General features: G+C 41.6%; 1 protein-coding gene across 2 annotated transcripts; it reads right to left on the minus strand.

Moving 5' to 3' along the window:
- Positions 1–2,031: 2,031 nt before the first annotated feature.
- cgna (cingulin a) lies at positions 2,032–27,155 on the minus strand. Of its 2 annotated transcripts, none has more exons than XM_072460282.1 (22): positions 27,055–27,155; positions 20,307–20,406; positions 18,897–19,500; positions 17,943–18,101; positions 17,756–17,826; positions 16,565–16,625; positions 16,386–16,481; positions 15,030–15,151; positions 14,707–14,818; positions 13,566–13,778; positions 12,498–12,646; positions 11,419–11,542; positions 11,023–11,235; positions 9,545–9,766; positions 8,793–9,041; positions 7,791–7,961; positions 6,663–6,824; positions 5,793–5,966; positions 5,169–5,287; positions 4,971–5,079; positions 3,994–4,157; positions 2,032–2,234 (listed from the first exon to the last, which is right to left on the minus strand). In XM_072460282.1, the coding sequence occupies exons 3-22, from the start codon at positions 19,497–19,499 to the stop codon at positions 2,096–2,098; spliced, it is 3,432 nt and encodes a 1,143-aa protein (XP_072316383.1). In that variant the 5' UTR covers position 19,500; positions 20,307–20,406; positions 27,055–27,155; the 3' UTR covers positions 2,032–2,095. The 2 variants fall into 2 exon arrangements, with proteins under 2 accessions (XP_072316383.1, XP_072316382.1); XM_072460281.1 differs by having other exon boundaries at positions 17,756–17,853.

A 27,155-nucleotide genomic window follows, 5' to 3' on the forward strand; every position in this document is an offset into this window, starting at 1 on the left:
AGGCTAATTAAGGTGCACTTATTATAAAGTCACATTTGATAGTTCTTGATCACAAAATACTACACAATACTAAAGTAAAGTTATGGAAGTAAAAAATGGAGAGCTTCATTTTTCATTCTTTCTTCATACAAAGCTTAAGTCTAAAGGCTGCGGATTAGCTGTATCGATACATCTTCAATATCAATATATCGCCCAGCACTGCACCAGATACTGAAATAGTTAAATAACGAGTCAATTTCAGTCCATTTGTCGTGTTTTAGGCGCACGCATGTCGGTCTAAAATACACGCACGGCTCTCGAAGCAGCTAATTATCGCCGTTGTAATAGTTCCGTATAAAAGCTTTAATGACGCTCTTTGTTCCTCAGAAGTCAAACCCATGCCTTCGTTATCTAACGCGATCGCTTCCTTTATCATTTCACAAAGAGATTCTCTGGAAACGCGTTAAAAGGTCACGAAGACAAAGATAAAGATTTCCAAACACTTTTATTATTGCCAAATATAAACGCGATGGACAAACGTCACATTGATTACAGTCATTCTCCATTTGAATACTGTGCTTTAAAAAGGGAAATATACAGGATGTGATTCTTCAAAATGTACAAAATATCATACAAATACAACAGTTTAAAAAAAATTATACGTGGTAAACATAATTAACAAATAAAACAATTAAAACGTATGCATAGAAATAGTGCAGTTTCATCTTCTAACGATCGGTTTGGCTAAAAAGTGACAACAACAACAACAAAACATTAAGACAAATCGCTAACAATGATCATACATGTTTTAATTATATGTTAAGTGTATTTATTTAACCGCTTTAGGTGCAATATATTAGAAAAAGCTCCACAACATATACGATAGTCATTTCTCTTTCTTTTTTAACACATTTTGGGATGAAAACAGTCAACCTAAGACTAAAGCGTTTAAGTTCAAACTATAATCGAGGTATTTCATGTTTCTTGTGCCGCTTCCTTTTCCATAAAAAGTGCTTTTGTTGTTTCAAATGTGTGAACCGCAGCCTTTTAACCGCTTTTGCACTCAGCAAATCGAACGTCAGCGTTGAATTCACGCCTTAAATCAGCCGGATGCTTTTCTACGTGAAGATGTTCTCGCAACTTTGCCTGAAATGTTCCACACTCTGGCATTACAGTTACGTATCAGGCATTTACTCCATTACAGGCGTTTAGAGTGCTCAAAAATAACTTCCATCTATCCGGAATTAAGTGAGCACGATAATAATCAAATAATTGTCGTGACAGTTTTAGAGACTACATTTACCGTATTTCCTGGAGTATAAGTCGCACCAGCCAAAAAATGCATAGTAGAGAATTAAAAAAAAGTCACACTGGAGTATGAAATGCTCCAGTGTACCCCGGCCAAAACTATGAAAAAAAGGTGCGACTTATAGTCCGGAAAATACGGTAGTCTTTTTGATTCAGCCTATACAGTCCTACATCCGCCTGTAAAGTGTGTTTTATGCGTTTGTGTCACTCAGAAAGGTCAATTTTGTAAAACCGGTCACAAACTGGAGGAACGATCACGCGTCAAGACAACGGGAATTAAATAAAATTAAAAGATTTCACAGTTGTTTGGTAAACTCTAAACTCGTGACAACTCTAGTGCGGGATCAAAAATGCAACACAAAAATGATGGAAAGAGTTGAACCTTGAGAGGCTGTTTCCGCTGAGCTACGTTTAATGCCGCGCTCTCCTCGACCGTTCCAGGCAAAGCAAAGACATCTCCACAACTGGAGAAACCAGACTAGAAAATGACATGTTTTAAGAAGATATCCAACTCAAAATTAGACGTAAAAAGATGACAGAATGCATTTAGTTTGAGCCGACAATGGTATTTTTGAGGGTGCGCCGCAGCCTAATTTGCATGTACACACACCGCGGCGAAGAGAAAACAGCGTTTGACGTTTGACTTCCTGCTATTCTTTCTCACAGGTTTGGGAATTCATTCTCCTCGTGCCCTTTAGTGCATTCCGAAGTGCAATTAGCCCACATTAGACGCGCCGTTTCCTCCCCTGCATTCTTTTGTGCGCGGCGCGGGGTTTTTCCCCACACGGGCCCTGCTCCTGGAGGGGCCCTAGCACGAGCTGGTTTGGAGGTTGCTCTCGGTGAGGATGGAGGTGATGCTGGAGTGATCGTACAGACTGTCGTCGTCGTCGTCCGAGCTCAGGGCCGACGAGTCCAGAGCCGGGCGCATGGAGGCCTGGGTTTTACGCCTGCAACGACAATCGAGAGCTCGTCACGCTGCGTCGGACTAAAAACATACGACATACAACTTTACTCCTATACAATTCATTAAAGGGCAAATACTGTGCATTATCTGTATTGTTACTGCTCTCGAGTACATTTACTTTGGGATCTCAGGATTTAAAACGTTTGACTGACGTTTGCCTCTGCTGGCCACAGCGGGAATTACATGGGTGAGATAAACATGATAATGCAGCCACACAGTTGTAATGCTTGTGTTTTAAAGGCAGAAATGCTCAGAACGTTGACTGGCGATGATGATTTATGGATTTATGGACTGACGTGTGACATCACAGATCGGGGAAATTCAGAATTGTGTGTTTCTGATGCTCGGAGGGAGAGGACTCGCTAACCAGGAGCCGACAAACTAGCGTGAGTTAAACTAAGTGCAACTCCAGGTATGTTTGGATGAGGGAACAATGTTATAACAACATTCATTTAGCATAATATGTTTAAATAAAAAGGTCTCATTAAAAGGACCATCACCATAGTCTCAATTCATGTTTCAGTTTCCTATTCTATTCAACATTTTGAGGACTTTTTCACATTTAAAAGTTATAATATTTTGTTTTAAATTGTTAATTGCTAAGGCAACGGCCCTAACTTTTCATTCTTCTGAAACTCATGGATAGAAATCTGTTGGGGCTGTAGTATTTCCTGGGACCTGTGCAGCAATTGCTCGACTAATGAATATAAGTGAATGTTTTTTTTACAATAATTGCACTTGCATTATTATCAAGCGCTTTTTGAAACAGTCACAAAGTGCTCTACGGCGTGAAATATACACAAACACTTTAGAGTCAGAGTTCCAAAGCTTTGGCTCCGACAGAGAAGGCCCAGTGAAGACAGTGAGGAGGGTCTGACAGGAAGAGCACGAGGACCTCGCAGATACAGGAGAACGTCATTTAGTGTTGACATAGATGAGCTCCAACTTTAGCAGCAGCATGACTATGGCACTCCCTCTGGTGGTCACAAGCGGGAACAGCACTGTGCACTTGGGACCGTCACTTAATTTCCCCTGTGGCGCGTGAGTAATGTCCCTTCTTAGTTTAATGAAATACCTTTTCGCTCTTGGCTGATGGCGCACATGTTTTACACACATGTAACAGTAAAACCCTCCTCCTCAGGGACACACAGACCTCTGCTAAGTTTCTCTGTCCAATGAAGCGTACACGACTTTGGCCGGTGGTTAATACCGTCGTTTACATGCAGCAGAGAGGGTGACGGCGTTATTACTCTCTCCTTCACACGGCACTGGGGTGAAGTGTCTGTCAGGAAGACGTTACTGGCATAATTATTAGGGCTGTATTCAACTCCTCTGCATTCAGTCCTGGCCACAGAGGAGAGATCGTGTTTCCTTTGGGCCGCTTTGACTAGAAGTGAGTTTTAGGGACTTGTAATAAAGTAAAAAAACAAAAAAAGACAGAATACATTTTGTTAATTTAAATTTTAGGTGGCAAACTCTCCGCCGGAAAAGCTACGTAGTGCACCTTTAATGACCCCTCACCTGACGACAAACACACCTGTAAATAAAAAAATCACTGAGAAGACTTTAATCCTGCTTGGTTTAGTTTCATGTGGACAGGCTCAATAATAACAACAGAGATATTAACCATAAACCAGGTCAAAACATCGTATATTCGACAATAAACTTCTGCCGTAACATTATTAACCATTTTACACCTCAGATGTGAACTGTGGCCTCTGCTTGTGCGAGTAGGTGCATACTTGAGTTCAGTCTCGAGCGCGGCGACTCTGCTCTGTAGCGCCTCCTTCAGCTCCGTCTGCTCCTCTGCGTCCCTCTGGGCTTTCCGCCGCAGGTTATCGATGCGCTCCAGCTCCGTCTCGCCCTCGTCCACCTGCCTCTTCAGAGCCTTCACCTTTAGAGTGAGCTGCGACGCCAGAAACACAGACGGGGCAGTTAAGGCTTTGAGAAGGGACTTTTGGATATAATGTGACTATAATATGTTTGATTTGAATGTAATCTATACTTCAAAAACAATGTATGCTTTGCAAGGGACAATTTGAGCTTGTAAAATGTCAACGAAACACACTGTACAATAAAAATAGTAAGTATGATACATTAATTAAGTACAGAATAATATGTTCAATGAATTACTTTTTGAATTTACTTCAAAAAGGACAAATATTATGCATTATTTGTATTGTTATTGGACTTTAAACATGTGCTTGAGTACCGTTATTTTGGCATATCATGTTTTAGAACAACAACAAAAAGCAATATAACTTTGCCGCAGTCTTGGGAGATGCAAGAGTAACTTAGCTTTGGCTCCATCTACTGGCTGGAGAGGGAATTGCACAATTTTAAAAATCAACACTATTTGCTAATACAACTTCCTGGTTTTAACACGCAGTTGCAAAGACCGTGATTTGATGGCAAAAAAGTACAAAACGAGTGCGGCGATGATTTGTGGACTTAAAAACTGCAGAGAAGATTCTCCACGTCACAGATCGAGAAACGTCAGTTATCGAGGAGATTCAGAACTTGTTTTTGACGCTTAGACGTAAAGGACTTTCTAACCAGGATTCATCAAAATAGTGTGAATGAAGCTAAATGCTACTCCAGCTATGTTTTTGAAGAAGGAACAATGTTAAATGGTTAAAAACTCCTTTAAATGAATATAATGTTGGCATATTTCCATTACATCCCTCATAAAAATGAAACAATTGAGAAACTCTTTAACCTGGTCCCTCTGTTCTGAATGGTTGTGCTTCTCCTCGTCCAGCGTCATGTTCAGGTCTTTCAGTTTTCTCTCCAGACGACGTTGAGTTGCCAGCACCGTGCTTTTCTCTCTTTACAACAGAAAACAGAAATACACAGATTATAATGACCGTTTTACTAGTGAAAACACCTTCACTTTAAATGCACTCGAAGCGTGTACCTCTCCTCACTTCGAAGTCGATCTTCCAACTCCAGGATCTTGTTTTCCAGCTGTGAAAGTCCGGCTGAAGAGCGACTGTGACCGTCCATGTCGGCCAGTCGAGTCCTCAGCTCCTTCAGCTGAAAGAAGAGATCACAGAGGGAAAATCTGTCAGTGCTCATGTTTTCTATCATATTCCTTTACCCCACACAGTGTGTATATACATGCAGTAAACCCGTATCTTTGTACTTTTTAAACAGCATATTTCTCTAATAATATTCATCTTATATTATATTTTATACTGTTTTTTTATGTAAAATCTGTTAAGCTCCAGTGCAGATGCAATGTAAAAGCATCTATTCGGGTCAAAATGAGACCACTCTGCGCTTTTTGCATGCAATTCCAAAGCGCTTTACTCTCCACGAAGCAGGAAGTTAGCATGCTAGTTGTTGTTAGCTTTATTGCGAGGGCAAAACTCTGCTCTGGGTGCCGAAAGCTGTAAAAAGCGCTTATAAACTCATTGGTAAAAATCAGGTTAAATAAATGTCAAATATGGTCTTTTAATTGTAATTTTTCGAGCCATTGCGTCCACATAATTTGGCGCGTGGATCAGATGCGTTTGACGGAGCGCAGGGGGAAACGTACGTGTCGCTCCATGGCGTTTTTGTCCAGCTCCAAGTCCTGCTTGGACGAGCGCTCCTGCATGAGCTCCGAGCGCAGCTGATCGATCTGGTCTCTGCTCCGGGACAGTCTCTCCGTGAGCATCTCCACGCTGCTCTTCTCCTCCTCCAGCTCCAGCTCCTGACGCTTCAACTTGTCCTAAAAACACAAGCACATTACACCACACTAAACCTATATTATTGCTATATTATTATTATTATTATTATTATTATTAACACTTTGCACAACTTAGCCTTTTGATCTCTTGCAGTAAAACATATTTAATACCTATAAAATAACTCTTACAGATCGGATACGTAGAGCATTTTATGGAATTTGAATGGAAATTACAATGGTCAGAATTGTACCTCTCTCGGTAGATGGCTTTAAAAATATCTTACATTTTAAAGATATCCATTTGAAACTCCTCCTGTAGTTTACTCACATAAATGTTAAATGTGTTACAAGTTTTCCATTGGGTAAGGTTTTTTTAAAAAAGAAAGAATAAAGGCATTTAATGTGTAAAAAAGTCCAAAAAACTAAATAATTGACATAGGCAGGTTTAAATTTCTTGGTATGTTTTGTTGAAATTAGAACATACAGGGAGGATTTGGGATATTGTATTTAGTTTTTGAGCAGATTAAGCAGAAGTTTTACACTAAAGCATAAATGTTGAGAGAAAACTGCCCAAACAAACACAAAAAAAGAGTTTCCAGTAGAAAAACTTAGTAGAAAAAGTTTCAACACTTTCACTTGGTTAAATCATCGTTACATCGTTACAGCGTGATATAAGGACCTTTAACTGGCTTAGTGGAGTTGTATAAGAGGGAAATACAATTGAAAATGGGATATTACCTCCAAGAGTCGAACCTCCCGTATTTTCTCGTTGAGGCCGTTCTTGCCGTTCTCCTGCTCTGCCTCTAGGTGGCGCAGTCTGTTGGTCAGGAGCTCTTTGTCCAGCTGGTGGTTGTCTCTTTCCTCACACGCCAGCAGCAGCTCCTTCTTCACTCGAGACATCTGACACGCACCACAATATAACAATCACATTATTAGAAATACGTCAGCAACTGGTTCTGTTCTGTTCTGTTCTCATGGCAACTATGCAATTTAAATGAGATATAACATCTTTTGAACGGGGGACGGTCCTCTCAAAAGCCTTCAAACCAGGACGGAATAGTTTCAATTGCGCGGGACGGCAATAAACTGTTAGATTGCAGATGTTTTGACCAGTTTTTTTTTGCTTAAATTACAACATTTAAAGTCAACACACCGACAGCAACCACCCCCCCTTTCATGGTGCTCTTTATTTAAGTTTTACTAGTATATTAAGGCATGATCATATTTGTTTTCATATAACACCGTTCAAAGACATGTGTTAGGTTAAATTAGTACCTTTTTAAATCCAGGCTTAAAACATATTTATTCAGACTGGCTTTGAACACATGTAGTGACACTTTATTTTGTATTATTTTGTTTAGTTTTTACTTTGTTTTATGTTTTGTATTGGTTAGATTTTTTTTGTGTGAAGCACTTTAGTCACTTTTGAGTGTGGTAAAGGGCTCTATAAATAAATATTGATTGATTAGTTACTTTAAATCTCCCCAAGTGAATGAACATGAGAGTGAATGTTGGTCTGTCTAGGGTGTGCCCCCGCCTAATGCCCAAAGTCACTGGGACAGGCTCCAGTCACCCACGACGGCAACAAGCGGCACAAAATGAACTAAATTAATATCAATAGTTCAATACTCAAATCATTTCCAACACCACAAAGCGCTAATGATGGGTTTCCTGTGACATGAAACATTTTGAGGGCTTTTCACCATTTTAACCTTTTTTATATTTTACTTTAAACTGTTAAATCGTTATAGCAACTGCCCTAATCCCTCATCACTCTGAAGCTTACGGCCCGTGCGTCTGAAATCACGACACGATCCGAGTCTACAACGTGCACCAAACCCTGGCGGTCACTTTGAGCTCTCTGACCTCTTCCTCCATTCGCCTGATGTCGCTCTGGCTGCGGCTCAGTTCGCTCTGTGCGTCCGTGCCGTGACGCTGCACCTCCTGCATCTCCTTGCGTGCCTTCTCCCTCTGCTCCTCCAGCTGAACCCGGAGCGTCCGAGCGTCTTCTTTTGACGACGCCACCAGAGACTCGGACTGACACAAAAGGACAAAGACTTTCATTCAACGAGGCGCGCGTTATAATCGTTTACAAGAAAAGATATTAATAATAAGCACAAAAAGCTGCAATATAAAGTTATATATCTGCCCTTTTGTGGTTGATTTTACAATGTACAGTATTTACTTTTTGTGCATTTCTTGAAATTAAAAACAAGGAAACCAAGAAATATCACTACATACATTTTTGTGTGGTCCAATTATTCTACGAAAAATTATTATTTTTTTATTATTTATTTATTAATGATTTTAAAAGATGATCATTCTGCGACTTTATGACATATTACAATCTGAATGGGAAAGTAAAATTACTCCGATATATACAGTCATCAATTTCTTATTAGTTAATCTTTTTGTAACTATAAATTACAATTAAATTTAAAAAAAATGTTTTTGAAAAGAATACAAATAAAAAGATTTCTCATGATTATATTCACAATTAAATCGATTAAAACATCCGTAACCATGACACACGGCACAGTGTAGCACATGTTTGATGAATAGAGAAAGTACCGTATTTTCCGGACTATAAGTCGCACCAGCCAAAAATGCATAATAGAGAAGAAAACACATATATAAGTCGCACTGGAGTATGAAATGCGGTTACAAGTGTGAAAATAACAAATAATATCACATATAAGTCGCTCCGGAGTACAAGTATACGTCGCACTCCGGCCAAAACCATGAAAAACGGTGCAACTTATAGTCCGGAAAATATGGTATATCGTGATTATTGTCATCAAGAGAATCCCCAAAACGATGGAGGCCTTACTCCCGTCATCATCTCTCACCAGAGCTTCGTTTCCTTACCTCTTTGGCGACTTTGTCCAGGGCCTTTTCCAGTTGTCGTTTCTTCTCCTCCAGCTCGAGCGTCGTCTGCTTCAGTGCATCTTTGTCCTTCTCCACGTTTTCCAGTCGGAGGACGAGCTCGCCGCGCTCCTGGTCATGTCTGGAGGCTTTCCTTTTGGCCTCGTCCAGCTCGGACCGCAGCCCTCTGACCTCGGAGTGAAGCGCCAGCTCCGCCTCCGAGCTCTCCGTGGCGTTGTTCTGCAGCTGCCCCTGGACACGCCGCACAAGTGTCATCTCACTGCAGAACCCTCCTCCAGTTTACACAGAACCGTACCCACAGTTTGGATGGAATATTGCGCATTTACGACATAAATAGAACTTGACTGATGATAAAAATGGTACATGTGGAAATAATAACGATTATTCCAGTCATTTTGGAACAGATTGCTATTTTGAGCAATCCATTTGTTGTTAAGGATGCCTCTGAATGAGATTTGTATTCAATTTGACACTAAAGTGATGCCGAACGTCGTCGTTTCATTAAAAAATACAAACATTTCTCGTGTCATTTTGAAGTCATTACTGCTTTCGTCATGTTTTGGAGACAACATAGCGATAATTTGAGCACTAAATTGGTTGATAATGACTAGTGAGATGCAATGAATCACTTGTGCTACCCTTCATGAACGATACATATTCACCACCAAACAAAGTATAATTAGTATAACACATCATTTGCTGTAAGACTGTACACTACATAAGTGCTGTTTCACCTCCAAACGTGACACTTTTTCTCTGAGGCGTGTGTTGACCTCCTCCTGGGCCTTCTGGGCGTCTTCAGCCACTCGGACGTCCAGCTCGGACCTCTTCAGCTGGGTCCTCGTGGCCTCCAGCTCCTTCTCAGCCACAGAGAGCCGCTCTTTCAGATCACTGGCTTCACTTCTCGCATCGATGAGCCGCTGCTCCAGAGCCGAGATGGTGGCTGGGTCCGGCAGCTACGAGCCAAAAACAACTTGTACAGTCGGATTTGTGCGTGTGCTGTATGTGTAGATGTGTTCAGGCTGGTGTGTTACTGGTTTGAGCCCAGTTTAGACCAGATTTAGACTTGGTTTGGTCCTGGTGTGCTACTGGTTTGAGCCCAGTTTAGACCAGATTTAGACTTGGTTTGGTCCTGGTGTGTTACTGGTTTGAGCCCAGTTTAGACCAGATTTAGACTTGGTTTGGTCCTGGTGTGCTACTGGTTTGAGCCCAGTTTAGACCCGATTTATACTTGGTTTGGTCCTGGTTTGTTACTGGTTTGAGCCCAGTTTAGACCAGATTTAGACTTGGTTTGGTCCTGATTTGTTACTGGTTTGAGCCCAGTTTAGACCAGATTTAGACTTGGTTTGGTCCTGGTTTGTTACTGGTTTGAGCCCAGTTTAGACCTGATTTAGACTTGGTTTGGTCCTCGTGTGCTACTGGTTTGAGCCTAGTTTAGACCTGATTTAGACTTGGTTTGTTACTGGTTTGAGCCTAGTTTAGACCTGATTTAGACTTGGTTTGGTCCTGGTTTGTTACTGGTTTGAGCCCACTTTAGACCTGATTTAGACTTGGTTTGTTAATGGTTTGAGCCCAGTTTAGACCTGATTTAGACTTGGTTTGTTAATGGTTTGAGCCCAGTTTAGACCTGATTTAGACTTGGTTTGGTCCTGGTTTGTTAATGGTTTGAGCCCAGTTTAGACCCGATTTAGACTTGATTTGTTAATGGTTTGAGCCCAGTTTAGACCAGATTTAGACTTGGTTGGTACCGTTCTAGTTCTGGTGTAGTCCAGGTTTATTTCTGAGTCTTGTCTCTGGTTGGTCCCACTTTTTATGTGACAAGTCGACATGTAAGACACAGATATGGAGGTTTTTATTGATGTTTTAGATCAATATTTCTGTGGCTTTTGGGCTACTTTTGGTAGTACTTTGCAGATATAGTTTTTGTCAAAATGTGTTATGTTATGTTTTGAACTACCTTAGCCATGTTTTAAAGCCTCTACACAGCCCTGACTCATAACTCATAATAGATATTTTTGCTGTGACCAGACACACATCTCTATGGTTAATGTTCTAAAGTTTGGATTTAACTTTCTAAATCCACCAAGTCATGCAATTCATGGGTGCCTTTTCCGTTTCCTGTTTGATATTTTGAGGACTTTTGCTCATTCAAACCATACAACATTTTGTTTTGAGTTGCGAATCGCCATGGCAACGGTGTTCAGACGTTCACCTTCTTGCTCTTCTCCTGTGCCTTGCTGACTTCGCCCTTGGCCCGCTGTAGCTGGCCTTTTAGCCGGTCGATCTCGTACTTCAGTTCTGCCTCTTGGTCTTGGTGGCCCTTTTTCAGCGCGATCATCTCCATGACTTTCTTATCACACTGCGTCCGCTGCTTTTCCACCTCCAGCCTGGCTTTCTGAAGGTCTGTGGTGCACCTTTGAAGGTCCTGGACAGAAATGTTAACTTACACTATTAACTTGTGCTTTTTAGTCGGCGCTTTCATTATTTTTCAGGGACCATGTAGAAATAAATTCATCTTGCAAAGTAACTGTACCAGATTGATCGACAGCTACTTTCCAATTTCAGATATTAAGACAATCAATGTTTAGTTTGTCCTGTATAACTGTACCTGGTTGAGAGCCTGTGATTGGCTGGAGTCTGGTGCCGTCTGTTGTTTCATGGCCGTCACTCTCTCCTTCAGCTCCTTCAGTTCCTCCTCAAACTCGTCTTTTTCCAAACGAGATGTCAGAAGTCTAAACCAGCAGAAAATATGACTTATTATATGAGCAAATCCAACATCCGTTCCAGCTTCCTCGTTCAATCAGAATCAGTTGGATTGGCGTTAATGATGAAACAATTGTCTGCCGCACACATGGATCGAGTCAAATGGACAATAAAACAGGGGAGACACAGGAGTTCTAAACACATAAAAACATCCACAACATGTGTATAAATTGTCTAGACAAGACAGATTCTACAAAGATACTCACTCTTCTTTGTTAAAGGCCTACATTATGTTTTATAGAGTTTTTGCTGGCCTGTCACAAGAATTACTATATCGAGGATAAGGCAGTCTTTCAGTCTTTCACTACAACTCCATTTGTGTGTACCTTTTCTTTGCACCGGTAGTGAAATCCGTGTCATTTCCCCCTGTATAATCAAATATAAGCTGTAGAGGGCCAAAAAAGTCACTTCTATGACTCATTATACAAACTAATATGCTTAATTGTGCCATTTATTTGTCGCAATTGCAAGTTTTGAATGGTATTGTTCATTTGGAAGGGTTTAACTTGAGATTATCCTGCTTTGTTGTCGTGTCAGTGGCATTACGTAGTTTAAATTTGTAGTGCGACTCGTGAAAAACAAGTGAAAAAACAAGCTTTAAATTTCGCTGGTTGACAATTAAAAAGTGGATGTGGATGGTTTTACAACTACAAGCGGCTACATATTGGGGTTAGTACAGCTACTGCTTGAATTGGAACACATCTAGGAACATATCTATCTCTGATGTGGAGTCTCACTGTGTTTCAGGGCTGCTGTGCGTCTCACTGACAGCCAACGCCAGAGAAAGATGAGAGAAAACAGACACATTAGTGCGACAAACGGGACAATCGGAACGCTGTGAAACCTTGGGGAAACTCGTGGAAAGCAACAGTTACGTCTGTGGATAAAGGTTTGTGGTCTTTGAGTGCCTTGGAGTCGACTCACTCTTGTTTGGTGCTCCGCAGTTCATCCCTGGTGTTGTGAAACTGCTCCATCCAGTGGCTGCTCTCGTCTCTGCAGTCTTCCAGCTGCTGCTGAAGTGTGCGTACTGAGGAGTTGACTCGCAGGCGCTCGGCCTCGATGCCGGCGTGAGACTGCAACGTAAAGAAATAAATCCTAATGCAGTTGAACAGGTCTGTAACGGGGAATCGACATGCTGTGAATGACATGAAAGCAGAAGAATACAACTGCCCTATTTTTACGGACAAAGACACTAAATAAAATGTAAACGAGATGTAATTAGCAATTGTTTAGTCATTCATGGCATGTTGTAGTTGTTTTATGCCATTTTTCAGGCTTTTTAAGTAAATATTCAGTTGTATGCACTTATGGCACACTTTGAGTATTTTTATTTAATCAATGTCTATTTTTTGACGGCAGATATACCAGTGTCACCACAGATTGCAGCAGAGACTACTTTTTACAATTTGTGTAGTCATAATGTCACTTATGTTGTGTATTTGATCTACTTTAACAGTTAAATAAGGGTTTACACAGGTTTTGTAATTTCCTCTTATATGGTTACGAAAACAAAACGTACAAAAGCATAATTAATCTTTCCAAATTATTGTGCAGTTTTTTATTGGACTAAATTGCAGTATTGTCTCCCCGGAAAACAAATCATTTCAGTTGACATTCAGATTGTCTCATTTAGGTTTCACTCAGTTTTAAAAAACAAAGAGCAAAACATTTCTGTCCTTATAAATGTTGTTTACATTTTCCTGAAACGACTATTTTAAATGTGCAACTGTTTTTATGATTTGTGTGCTGCTACATATTCACTTTGGCCCAGGTCACGCTCAAAAAAGAGGTTTGGAAGTGTTTTAGCTGGTTAAATGAAGGTTAATAAACTGAATTCCTGGATGTGTTTTCTGTTTATAAGTGACATTTTCAGTATTCTCAGACATTTCATTTGCAGTTTCCCAGAATGCCCCTTGCTGTGTTTTCTTAATCTCCTCACAGGGTGGTCTAGAGATGCCTCCTGCTGCTTTTTGCCGACGGCGCCGCTCGTACCTGGGACACCTGCTCCATGCTGCTGCGGAGTTTCTCCATGTCGGCGCTGTACTGCTCTCGGAGCGTCTCCAGCTCTTTGTCGTGCGACGCCACCTCCTCCTTCAGCGCTCCTTTCAGGGCCGTGAGTTCCCTCTCGCGCTGCCTCAGAGTCTCCTCCAGCTTTTGTTTGGCCTGATGGAGTTCCGTCATCTCGTTTTGGCAAGATATCAGGTCCTAAACGCAGGAAGTACTCGGATTTAAAAGGCTGAACGACCGCAGTGGCCCATTTTTGCCACGTTTTCGATTACAGAGGTTGTTTTTGTATTGACCCAGATAGCTGTAAATGGAAGCGCAGGTGCAATTCTGGAGACTGCAAAATGCTTAACAAGGCGTTTTGGTTTATTTGGTATTTGATAGCAGACGTTGTTGCTGACTCAGAGACGGGATGAGCAATATCAAGAAAACAATGTCCCAGTTTTGGTTTTATCATGATTTGTGCACACTTAGTAGCTTTATATTGCCTTTAAAAAGAAACTAAGGCCATCTGCTTCTTCTGAGAGTTCACACTTCACTGTGATTGGTTAAATGCACCCTGGGATACAATACAAATCGTGATCTTATCCGTGTGATAACTGAATATGCCATTTTAGTGAGTTTCAGTGTTTAACGCTGCTTAAAACTAAGATCAAACTGACTATTTTCCCCACAAGCTTCTCAGGCCGGGATTTTACAATTACATCCTCCGTCATCACGTGATCTTGCCCTTGAAGGAGGGTGATATTCATATTGTTTTGGACGATATCAGGTCAATCCAACATAAATGTGTTAAAACATGTCTTTGAAAGTATTAGTTGAGGTTCAATTATCAGACAACTGTGAAATGTCTGTAAAATGAATGGCAAAAGTGCACAAATATCACCTTATACCCTTATGATAATTTACATCATTACTTTTTTGAATTGGCATTTTGTATTTCAGCTCTTTTTGTTGCATTTTTCACTACAAAATGACAAACTCAATGTTTCAAGTTTGGCATGATATTCATTTTGTTGGCAAATCCCCCACCTCCAGTCACGGTTACATGATTTATTGCAGTATTGCCCGGCCCATCCCTAAATAAAACTGTAGTATCATGCAGCGGCGTGTAAGTGGAGAGCATTACTGTTTTGTTGTGGTTTTCCCTTCTGATCTCCTCCTGAAGCTCGGCCAGTTGGTCCTCCACGTTTCTGGCGCGAGCCTCTGCACTTTCCCTGTCCATGCGCAGCTGCGTCAACCTGAGAAGAGACGGAGAGAACATCCACGTCTGACTGAAAGTGCCTCATCACACTAGTTACACTCTGCAACAGTAAGTTCTTGTTTCATGAAATAAGAGTGAGAGCGACTGGTCGACAACAGGGGCCGTGTACAGACTCCGCTCGCAGTACTATAGAGCTCTTGTTTCCCGGTGCAATGCGTGTCAAAGAGAGCGTGTTCTCGTGTCCTCACTCGGATTGGGTTTCGTTCAGCTCTTTCTTCATCCGGTCGTGCAGCTCGCGCAGTTGCAGATTCTCATCCAGACACGACTCCAGCTCGTCTTTCAGAGCGGCGCTGGAGTTGTTCGCCGAGTCCTGCGAGCACACGACCGGGAGAATGAAGCAAAAAAGACGGATCGTGGTCGAGTCACAGTTACGACACGAGCGGCGGTTCACGGATGCTGTGATGAGTGACACAATGTCTCCATCAAACCGATTTCAAACAAAAACACAGCAATTTGTGTCGTTTGGACCTCTACAAAGTGTTCTGAAATGCGTTCGTATCGTATTTCAATCTCCTCTCGAATGTCGACGGCCCTGGATGGGTTTAAACTTTGCACTGTGACCTTAAGCTTGATTGATTTTTAAACTTAATTTCGGTACTTCAGAAAAATACCAATTACATATTTGTAGAGTTAGCATCTACATTTGTATCAATAACAACAGGCTTTTGGAGAGGCAGGAGCAGTTTGGCGGCGCACACCAATCAATAATGCATAATGGATTAGTTTCTTAAGAGCTACAGGAGATTAGGACCGGCCCAACTTCCTTAAACCGGCATAATGAGTGGTTATTGAGCTTGAATGAGGGTCTGCGCCCAGTTTCCCAGACAGAGAGCGCTTGAAGGATTAATGAGCGGATTAATCTCAAGCGCACTCCAAGAACGCAGTTCCCATTAGCAGGGAATAAAAGACATTCCAATCGACAAGGAAATAAAACGCAAAAAAGAAGCAAGAACCATTTCTACGTTTCTATTATTGATGCGTTTGGTGCCGCTCGTGTTGTGCCGGGTCCGGGGTGGCACTTACGAAATTGCACTGTGCATGATCTGTGTAATTAGAGCTGCGGTAAAGTGGCAGGTTACATTCGGGATGTCAGCGATTCTCAATTAGAGGAGGCAAAAAAAAGTGCGATCGGACGGCACAGTTCGGCAAGAGCGCGGAACCACCGGGACATAGTGCAATGGACAGACATTTCTGCAAAAGCTGCAAGTTATAAAAGGACAAACACGCACTATTTGATCACTTTTTTTGGACTATCGCTCAGCCAATATTAACCTACTGTTTGTATACCGTATTATCCGGACTATAATAGAGAAGAAAAAGCATATATAAGTTGCACTGGAGTATGAAATGCGGTTGCAAGTGTGAAAATAACAAATAATATCACATATAAGTCCGGAGTGTAAGTATACAAGTATAAATATAGGTATAAGTCGCACCCCGGTCAAAACTATGACAAAAGGTGCGACTTATAGTCCGGAAAATACGGTATACACAATTCAGATGAGATTTCTAACTCATATCATATCAAATCTGAAGCTGAATACCCGTCTTTCCTGCTGCAGGGTCGACTGGAGCTCGGCCACTTTCCTCTGAAGCTCCGCCCTCTCTCGGTTTAGCTCTTCCCGCGTGATTTCTTTGAGCTGCGGGAGGAGAATGCGAAATCAAACGGAATTAAAGTGGACAAAAAGAGCTATTAAAATATACGTCGCTGCCACAAACCCACCTTGAAAGTCTGAAGAATGACCTTGACTTTGTGTTTGATGACGTTATCGCTCTCGATTGTCCTGATAAAGAAACGAAATGAGCAGAATGCATGATTTTCTCTTTGATCGAGGCAGAGGAACGTGGAAAACTGTGCAGTAAGATATGAAAACCTGAATCACGTTGGAGCAAATACACAATGAGTGAGTTGGTAAAAGGATTTATTTAGCCTCGAATTATAAATGTTGAGTTTAGTTTAACGTTGGGACTAGAACATGACATTTACCTTCAGGACTTCACAGTATCATCATGCAGCGCCAACAGATAATCAAATCTTTTCTAAATAAATCACCATTTACATTTCATTGACAATTACAGTGTGACATCAGCGTGACCGATTCATTCATTCCCGTCATGTGTTGCATCGAATTTTACCGTAATCGATATAGATTCCGGCATTTCAAATAATTGAAGCTTGGGACTTATTCATTGTTCATCAAGTTCTACCATTTATTTTTGTTTTGTTTTAGATTTTTTGTTTTAGATTTTTTTGAAAGACTGTGTTGTTTATTTTTCAGGAAATTAATTATGAAAGTGATTTAAAAAAAGAAAGAAAAAGACAATGTTCCGACTAATCACCATGAAGGAAAATAAAACATAATTCAGTCTTATTTCCACAAAGTCAGTCCAGCAGTTAAAGTCCCTCATCATTTAAGAACAATAAGACAATAATGATTAATAGTGTGAAAGATGCCATGTGGAAATCAAGAATTCTGTTGATCTTTAAAAGTTATGGAATGTCCGTAAAGTAAATGAAGCAAGTTTTCAAGAATGTTTTTGAAAACTTGCATGAAGAAGGGACAAAATGACAAGTAATAAATGGTAGGAAGATGGAGTGGAAGATTCTGAACCATTTTTATATTTTTAGAAATGTTATAGAAATATTTGGGTATTCTCTTGCCCACGTTTTTATTTTTATTAGTTATTTTGTTTATTTATTAGGACTATTTTGTAATTCATGGTTGACTGATACTAGCAACAAGTCTTTTATGTGTGAAACGTTTTGAATATTTGTCAATTTTGTGACGATTTAATTAAAACACCGGAAAAGCGTTCAAATTTTACTCTTTTTGGACACAATTTGACGCCTGGATGTCGCACAATCTTCACCATTTAATCACAGAGTCTTAATTAGTGCCGGAGCAGGCTTTACCCTTCTCTGAGGACATTGTAAATGGTCTGCATCATCTGCCGCTCTTCGCCGCTCGTCTCTGCGCTCTGCCCCTGGTCCAGCAAAAGGTCAGGCGTCACCTTAACACACAGACCAGACAACGGCTCTTCCACATGGTGCGAGCGACTTCGACGACCGGGCGCGGGATCGTTGTGAGCGCTCTACTCACCTGTGTCTCCGTCGGGTTCGCTCTCGGCGTCTCGGCGGCGGCGCGTCTCCCCGTCCAGGCGTCGGCGGGACTTCTGCGGTCGACGGACTGCTGCCGGCTGCTGTGCGCGGAGGACGGGGGCGAGGAGGCGTACGGGGGAGGACGGGCCGCGGCGAGGTCCTGCAGGAGACGGCAATGAGGGGTACGGCCCAACTATCTAATCGAGAGGCTTCTGACGCACTTTACTGCAATTGCGAGGATTTAATTGTAGAATTCTGTATTCAAGTATTAAAGGACACATAGTCTAACACGGCTTCCTCATCAAAGACTTAGCTGGAGTCGCCTTTAGCTTCATTAGTTAGTTTTATTAAGTCCTGTTTACGAGCTTGTCTTCTCTGCTCCTTCTGCGAGCCTCTCAAAAACACTTTTAAATTTCCCAGATTTGTGACATCAGAGGTAGAGCTGCGGAGTTCTGCTGTGGATTCGACTGGTTTATGTATCAGTAAGTAAAGTCTGTTTAGCCGCAGTACAGGTATAATTGATGAGACCACAGAACTTTCTATGTATCTAAATATAAAGCGTTTTTTTCTCCGAGAAGCAGGACGTGCGCAGTTAGCATGCTAATGTTTGTTAGCTTCACCCGGGACGGCAAAACTCGCTCTGGGCTCATCTCTGTGAATATTTCGGGTGCTGGGAACGCATTAGGTAAGTGAGTGATACATGTGGACTGACTTAAAGAGTTTAAAATGAACTTGTTCCGTTTTCAAGTTTCAAAACAGTAACAATCAGGGACCACATTTTGATTTGATTGTGATGTACCGTGCAGCTCTGCTAAAGAGAGAATGGATTCTGTCGCTGTGGCATTTTCCTGCAGCAATCTTGTGCGTTAAGAAGCAGCAAAATTCAAATAGTAACTGTGTAAAGTACAGACACCTAATAAAGTACAGTAGCTTTATGCTTGGTTACGTCACTGACCTCATTGGAAGAAGGGCCTCGGCTCTGGCCTCCATCAGAGCGGTTCATTTGTCTGTAAGCGTTTGTTTGCTTGTTTGCGTCATTAAAGGCCCGTGTATTCCTCTCGCCGCTCCCATTTCTACTGCCGACCCTCGCCGCCGTTCCTCCGTCCAGATTCCCAAAACTTCCAGACTTCCCCTCGGCCGGGAGTCTAGACCGGTGAAAATCCTCCGCGTCTTCTCCATCGCGGTCCAGGAGCGACCCGTGCGACTGTGCCCTCCGCAGCGCCCCGCCATGACCGTCCTCATCCTCGCCGTGCGCTCTGGAGTCCGACTTGTCCCTCCGACGGGGCAGACTGCCGTAACCCGAGGGGTAGTCTGGCCTGAGCTGGACACCGTACGAGTCCCCTTTCTGTCCGTCTTTCAGCACCACGTACGGTTGCCCGGCGATGCCCTGGACTCGGACCGCCACGCCGTACTTGGAGGGGGGCTGCGACTTGGGGCGAGGCGGCTGCCGCGGCTGCCCCTGCTGCCCCCCGCCGCCGCCGTCCTGGAGGTCGTTGATGAAGCGGATCTGAACGCCGTAGTCCACCGGGGTTTTACGGCCAGAAGAGGAGGTGCTCATTCTACAAACAAACGAAGAGAAGACAGGACTTCAGTTGGTGTGTAAAGGATTACCACTGGGCCATATTGACAAAAATGAATCCCTCAATATCTTTGGGATCAGCTCGATGACGCAATTTGTACGATACTGTGGCAATCCATCAGAAATATGACTAAATCTGCCTGTAAACGTCTTGATTGTATGTCAAGTATGTCAAAAAGTGAAAGGGCTGTACAACAAACCACAAATAGTTCAGAAATGTCACTTTTTACAGTTTGCAATGCAGTTTTTCTAGTATTCCTTTATCTGCTCTATTTGCAGTTGTTTTAATGCTTTTTTTTTCTCCAGACAATAAACTTGATATTCTAATTTTACATATAATTATCTGAACCAACAACTACAATATTACAGCTCTATCAATGCATTGTTTAAATCAGGGTTGTTAATTATTAATGAAATCGACCTGCACTACATGTTTGAAATGACATTTTAGAACATTGTACCATTTAAAGTGTACATTTGCTTCATTTTCACTTGTTTAGTCTATTTTATTTTAAAAGTGTATTGTTTTCAGAGAGTAAACAATAAAATACATTCAATAAGTAATACAAAACCATCACATATTGTCATTGTCGAGTCTTTGATCCGGTCTTTTTGTCCCTCCAACAATACCTCTTTCAAAACAGCTGTGTTGTGGAATTTGACTACACTTTTTTTTCCAACTCCTTTGTATAGTTGATGTTAAGTTCAGTGAAGGGCATTCCAAGTGCGTTAAATACACAAAAAGCTGCCCGTTTCTTCTGCCTGGCTGAGAGTGTGCAAACAAACCTTCTAAGACAAACACGGGGACAGAGATTTCCAGGCTGGAAGTTTCGGGCTTGTGACGACTGGTGCGGACTTTGCTCTCACGGCTCCATTAGTCATTAACCTGAAACACACACCCACAGATCACTTTCCCCTCCAACTGCTGGTGCAGCAACTTTCCCCGCTCGGCACCAAATACACCCAAAAACACACACACACACACACACACACACACACACACACAGACAACAACCACTACACTCCGCAGACACCAATCAGTAATAAAACAAGAACAAAAAGCATTTATATTGAAATAATTGCATGAATGGGACAAATTTGAACTGTTTGTGTGGTTTAAGTTTTGCTGTGCATCAGAACTAGCATAAGATCACACAGTATTTAAGAAAATATTGCTGTATATCTTTTTATTTGGCGTTTTGGCATTTTGTCTCTACCTTTTTAGAGATTCCTTCAGCGGTTTTACCTCCCTCCCTAATCCTCCCCCGTCATGGACTTTGATAACGACTCGATTATGAGCCACTGCGAAACCATTTGATCTCCCGCCGAAACCAATTACAGCGTTTCAGATGCCGTGCGTGTCCCGGCCCAGTAATCGTGTGACAAAGTGCATTTTCCCCCAGTGTTTTGTGGGGTCACACCACCAGAGAGGGCGTGTTCTCCACGTCATCATACACACGAGCGCACGGTTCGCTTAACGCACTTTGAAACTCGCTCACTGCTCCCTCCACAACTTCTTCACCTTTCACTTCATCCTCCATTTTTCCAAGGTGAGAGAGGGAGAGAAAATCACTCCTCTCTCCCGCTCTTCTTATCAGTGCTTCATGCTAAACTGAAGTGTCAAGAGAGAGAGATACACTGCAGCCAGTTCAGCTACAATTTTAATTTGCAGATTTGCAGTGTAGAAATGTAAGCTATCAGACTTCCTATAAGTGATCTGTTCTTCTGTATCTACCTCTGTCTTCCTGCGTTGCACCAATGAAATTTCCCCATGTGGGACAATAAAGGAATATCTTATCTTATTTTCTCGATTTTAAAAAAAAGAGTGAAACATGCAGTAAAATACATGTGAGGCTAGAAAGTAGTAACAAGCAGTATAGCATATGGGGTGAAGTAACTCAACGTAATAAATGTGTGTGAAAAGGCATTGTGGTTCAAAGTATTTGTCCAGTGAAAACAAAAGATCAAGGAGTTGCTTTGAACTAAAACGGTTGGTGTGCATTAAAGATTGACCAGCATTTCTAGAATCCAGTGTTGCCGATATGATAAAGATGACACATTATGTAAAATCTACTTTAATGAGCTTTTAACCTCATTACAACAGTGTTTGCTCATCATTAGTGTATTTGGTGTTTGGATTGAGTCATGCACGTTTGAGTAATCATGTATTGTCTTGCAACTGAGGCTCGAGGGCTCAGAAAATGTCTGTTTTCACTTAACCCCTATCCCCGCCCACATCCCTGTACTGAGTTGTGACTATTTGAAAAAAGGTAAGACTCCGAGTGACACATGTCAGGTTCTAAAGTGTCAGACATTTTTCGTGAAAGAAGCATGTAAATGACAATCTACGGCTTGTTAAGGGGAAATGTCACTATGAAGAGGCGGAGCTTATCGTTTCGGCAGTTTTGAACAGGAAGTCAATTGACCTGGTTCTATCATAAGTTGTTTTAGATTGATATTGATCAATTGACAAAATGTAAAAGACTTGATATAGTTCAATACTACCCTGGCTCACACAAATTAATCTGTGTCTCACTCTGAATTGAGTTTCTCACATGAAAAGGCTCTCGCAGAAAGCAGTCGGAATGTAAAAAAAATACTTCACGCTGATTGGTCGAAGCCAGGTCTCAACAGCGGAAGCAGAAAAATAAAGACTATTGAATGTTCAGACAAGCACAGTTCTCTTTCTCGTGTACAAAGTGCCATGGTGTGCACATTAAGATAAACTAAATGGTCCGTATTTCTCCTAAAACAGCCGAAACCCCAATGCTGCTCTACGATTGGTTCAAGTCTTGCCTGCGGGCCCTAAATGCCATGTGATTGGCCCATTAAGCCACTGGTGCGGACTGCAAACCAATCACCCTAATATGGAGTTTGTGAACTCACAAAAAATTGCAAAATAATAGTACGTTGCAGCCCTACTGATCATTTAAGAGGGACAAATAATGATTTTTAGACATCTCAAAACGACAAACCTGTAACATAACAAAGTAGTTTTGTGCAGAGCCTGTTTTGCACTTCAATTAAAGCAGGTTTTACCCCTCAAACAAAGAGAGGTCCCCTAGACATGAGTTGAGAGTTGTGTTTGGCCACTGCACAGACAGGCTTGTTCTGAGCCACACTTGGGTCATCTTTTAGGACCCTTTGGGAAACACAGAGGAAGCGCTCTGTCACAGCACGTTTGGGCATCGGAGCGTGGAGTCTGCAGCTTCACACCAAGGTCAAGAAAGAAAACATGTTCCGACTTCAAACCTGCTGTACATTTTATTTGCCCTCGTAAGTAACTAGTTAAAGGTTGAATGGACGATTTTTTTGGCACAAATCTAAGTCTTATTTCCTCGTGGCGTGGACTGCCGACTAGTCCTGCCACGTATCAATCATAAAACACACCTATCGCTCACCTGCAGCCGCGTCAGGCTCGTCCCCACGTTTCCGCGTGTCTAAGCGCATGGATCTATCATGATATAGTTCCCTCAGTGTACGGGACAAAATGAAGACGGAGAAAGACAGTTCGAGCTGATGCAGAAGTGGACAGAAATCTACGGGAGACGAGCGATGCGATGCGCTCCGTTGCGCTAATAAACAAACGCATGTGTGTGTTGTATCAGTCCACACGGGGGAGTGCGCATGCGCACTTCCACCCGAGTTCTCAAATCGCCGAAAAATCGTCCATTGCGCCTTTAAAACATTGTATTCGTGTGTAGTACGCACACAGTTAACAGTTGAGCTCTGATCTAGGGATGATTAGGTTAATCGTGATTACTCAGGTCACATAATCGTGAGAACCAAAAAATCATAATCATGGCAATTTTAGAAACAAAACGATTTTTTAAAAATCTATCTTAAAGTCAAAAATAGACCTAAATGTAAAATAACTTTATTTGAATCAGTTTTGGTCACGTTTAACTTTATCTTGTCCCTCAGAAAGTTCAGTTTGTTAAAGTTGAAGTCACATGTCAGAACGAAAATTAAATATTTCGCTTTTGTTTGGTCACAGTCTCAATAATCGAGAAGAATCGTTAAATCGTGAGGTTTTTTTCTCACAATAAACGAAACACTGATATTGCGTTATCTCGACTTTACTCATGAGTCAGATCCCTGTTGTGAGCAACATTTTGAGAGCTTTTAAGAATCTCAATTTGAAAGATATAAATTGTTAATCGCTATGGCAATGGTACAAATTTTGCATAATTCAGAAATCCATGTACAAGTTTGAATAATCAACATTCAGGTGAGAAATATATATTAAACTACACTTTTGTAAACTATCAAATAAGGGTACAAGATGATATTTCTGCACTTCAGTGATTCATTTAACAGACATTTCACATTTGCGTTATTAAACCTCAACTAATGCGTTCAAACACACGTTTTAACACATTTCTATTTGCCTGTCGTCTGAGCATCGTTATCGGGACACTCCAAATACAGTTTTGTCCCCCTCGCCCACCCCCACTTTAGCGTTACGGCATCGCGACAGGCCGTGTGGAGCGACTGAAGCGTCACGAGCAGAACAGTCCTAGTTCTCAGAGGAGCCGGGGCAAAGGGGGGAAGCGCGTCCCATTGTTCACCTGATGTGGGGCGGAAAACGAGGCCAGCGATTCTGGGAATGCCACCAACCATCTCCCTACAGTGGACATCTTTTTCCACGCGCAAATCCATCTCTGCAGGCAAAATATGAACATTTTCCCAACCAACATTGAGACTATGAAATACGTCCAAGATCGTCAATCGCAAAATTTAGTTCCAAGAAGAATTACATTGAGTGAAGACTGAAATAAGAACCGCTAAACTAGCACAAGAGATGCATTGCAGAACATAACCGTGGTCTTACAGCATCGTGCAACCATAAAATAAAAATGTGATTCAATTTTGGAGACCTATTGTCTTTCTTACCATCGATTTTTCCAACTCGTTCAGGGACATGTTTAAAAAAGGACTTCAGGATGTCACCGTTTGGCCCGTAACAAATACCGCTCGGTTTTCCTTTGACGTAATTGAATATTTTGGCTGCGCTATTCTCCGTTTTCGAGGCAAAATGAGGATGGTGAGGGTGTTTTTGTCTGAAAGGTCTGCCTAGTTCCCACACCTGTATCACTGACAGGAAGCGAGATACGTTGCATGCTCATTTTTACCAGCTTGTTTAACCTGTTAAGATTATAGCCGCTGCATAGGTTTAAATTACCTACGCTCCGTTATAGGTTTTTAAAAAAAGGTCTTCTGGGTCTAAATTCAAACAGTAACTATACCTTTTTTTGACCAGCTTTCAATTCAATTTCAATTCAAAACAAAAGTCATTCCCGTACAATATTTTCGGCCTCGGAACTGGTCCGCGCAGCCGTCGACGCTCGTCTTTTCATTGTCGTTTTTAGATGAATACGCTCGAGTAGCTTGTTGTTTCAAGTCGAGCCTGTGTTCTGGTCGCACCGCTGTCAGATGTGGTCTATATTGTATCGAGTATTTAGTGCGGGGAAAGAGTCTGTAATCTTTTGTTGTTGCCGTTGTACCCACGTTTAGTCCATTTCACAGAGTTTCATTTGAGACTGCCTTTGTAACCAATACATCATAAAAATGTAATGGGTGACCTCATACAGCCTGCAATAAAGAAACTACTATAAAAGTGTTTCTCACAGGTGAATGATTATATAGAGAAGGACAGGGGGGTTTAAGTAACAGCAGGACAAAGGAGCGGTTCATGGTAGTCTGTCGGTGCAGGACAGTTGGGCTCTGGTCCCCCGGGGTGTTTTCTCCCTCTCCTCCTGGTGCATTCTTGACACAAAACCAGCTTTTGCCTCCACAAGTCAATCTTTTTTCTCTCGGTCTCTCCAAACGTACCTCTCCTCCTCTTTCAGCTCGGACAAACATCCATTTATTCCCTCATTCAACGTCATTCGCATGACAAAAGAAAGGCTCCAGACGGAATCGTGAACAAATTACGGCGTATTTAGTGGTATAAAAGACGCCCCTCCCATATCCCACATTCCAGACACTTGTTCCTTCTCTGTCTAGATGTTTTTTTCAATGGGATAATGATTATAAATGGGTTACACGTGGGAAAAGGTCAATTCGGTAAGCTTAGCGTCTTTTAAAAAGGGCATAATAGGCATTTTATCGGTATTTTAGTTAGTATTAATCAACAACATACATAAGTAGAGCATTATTTGGCATTTTGTTCACCGCTATATTGATTTAAAAGTTATAGAAACAGGTCCAATGACTTCCTGTTCAAAACTGCAGAACTTCTTTGCAGCATTTCATCATCACAAGCAACAGATTGTCATACGTGTCGTTTTTTTGTCAATAAAAGGCTCAGTTAACGCAGGTTGGCCAAAAGTGTAGTAAATCAGCTAAAACTGGTATCAAAAACTGAAAAAAACCTAATATTTTATCGTTTGGACGGACCAGCGCCGCATGAAATGGGGATGAGACTGGGGAAAGACATGCAGGAAATCATTGGAGCCGGACCACGGAGCGAGCGGCAGGAGCAAAAAGCAACAATACGACTTTTCCTGAACGGTTTAAGAATTCAAAACTAAGATCGTATTATGTTGTTGCTGTTGTTGAAACGACGGCATTATTATTGTCAAACATTGAGTATTTAAAGGATCATTGTGGTAATCGGCATCGGAGCATCGAGCTTTATTCCTTAGTATTGAAATCGAGTTTGACCTTTGGGCCTCGTGACAACACTACACGTTTGACCCGGAGTCTGATATGTTTTAATAAATCATATACGGACAGAGAAATGGGCCGAAAACTGACATTTCCCAGAGCACTTCTCTGCATTAGATGATGAACGCAGGACAATGCAAGAATCCTCAAAAAGAAACATGCTCCAGTCAATGAAAATACAACTGATGATGAGGGGAACACGTTTAAAACACGATTAAACACAAATCCTCCTTAAAAAATATAAAATCCTCAATATCAGATGGCACAGCAACTTCTTATTCCCATCTTTGACTGTGTGAATACATCATAACCGAGTCTAAATTAGAGAAGAAGACTATTAGATCCAGGCTAACCTCAGTAACTCCTTTCTAAACACACAATTAAAAGCTCTCAAATGTATATGTTTATTTCCCCCAGCAATAAATCCCTTGGGAGTAACAGGTGCACCATGATAATAAAACATTTAGGCGTTTATGCAGTCATGTTATGCACGTCGATGGCATTGAAATACACTTGTTGCAGTTGTATACAGTTGTTTCACGTTCCACAAACACTAGAGCACTGCAGAAGAACGACAAAGTGTATATTAAAGTGTATTATTAGAGGAGACTGGACCATTGCACTGCGTGTGAGCAGCGTTAGCTTTAAGGCTAATACAGATACAGCTGCAGTAATAAGAAGAATTACACGGTACAGCTTCTTTTTTTTTTTAAATACCAACAAATATTTATAGCAAAAGCAGGAACAAAACAGTGCAGATACAACTGTTAAATACGCGTTTGTTTGTAGTCTTAGCTGTCTGTGTGTCATGTTGGGTGCAAAAAGCAAAAATCACAATTGAGCGCATGATTTTTAACGCTACCTGTTTTCAGAAGTTTATCCGATGATCTTCCCGGAGTTTTTTGTATCCTTCAGACGGGGAAAACTTAGTAAAAGTTCTCAAATAAACGCCACATTTGGAGA

This window comes from Eucyclogobius newberryi, unplaced genomic scaffold, assembly GCF_026437365.1.
Source record: "Eucyclogobius newberryi isolate DKJ021-1_F unplaced genomic scaffold, fEucNew1.0.hap1 SCAF_3, whole genome shotgun sequence".
Classification (NCBI taxonomy): Eukaryota; Metazoa; Chordata; class Actinopteri; order Gobiiformes; family Gobiidae; genus Eucyclogobius; species Eucyclogobius newberryi.

Coding starts and splice junctions, on each gene's coding strand:
- cgna (XM_072460281.1), bottom strand. CDS start 19,499: ATGAGCACCTCCTCTTCTGGCCGTAAAACCCCGGTGGACTACGGCGTT. Junction 12,647..13,565: donor GCATGGAGCAGGTGTCCCAG/GTACGAGCGGCG, acceptor TTTACGTTGCAG/TCTCACGCCGGCATCGAGGC. Junction 9,042..9,544: donor AAAAAGTGTCACGTTTGGAG/GTGAAACAGCAC, acceptor CGGCGTGTCCAG/GGGCAGCTGCAGAACAACGC.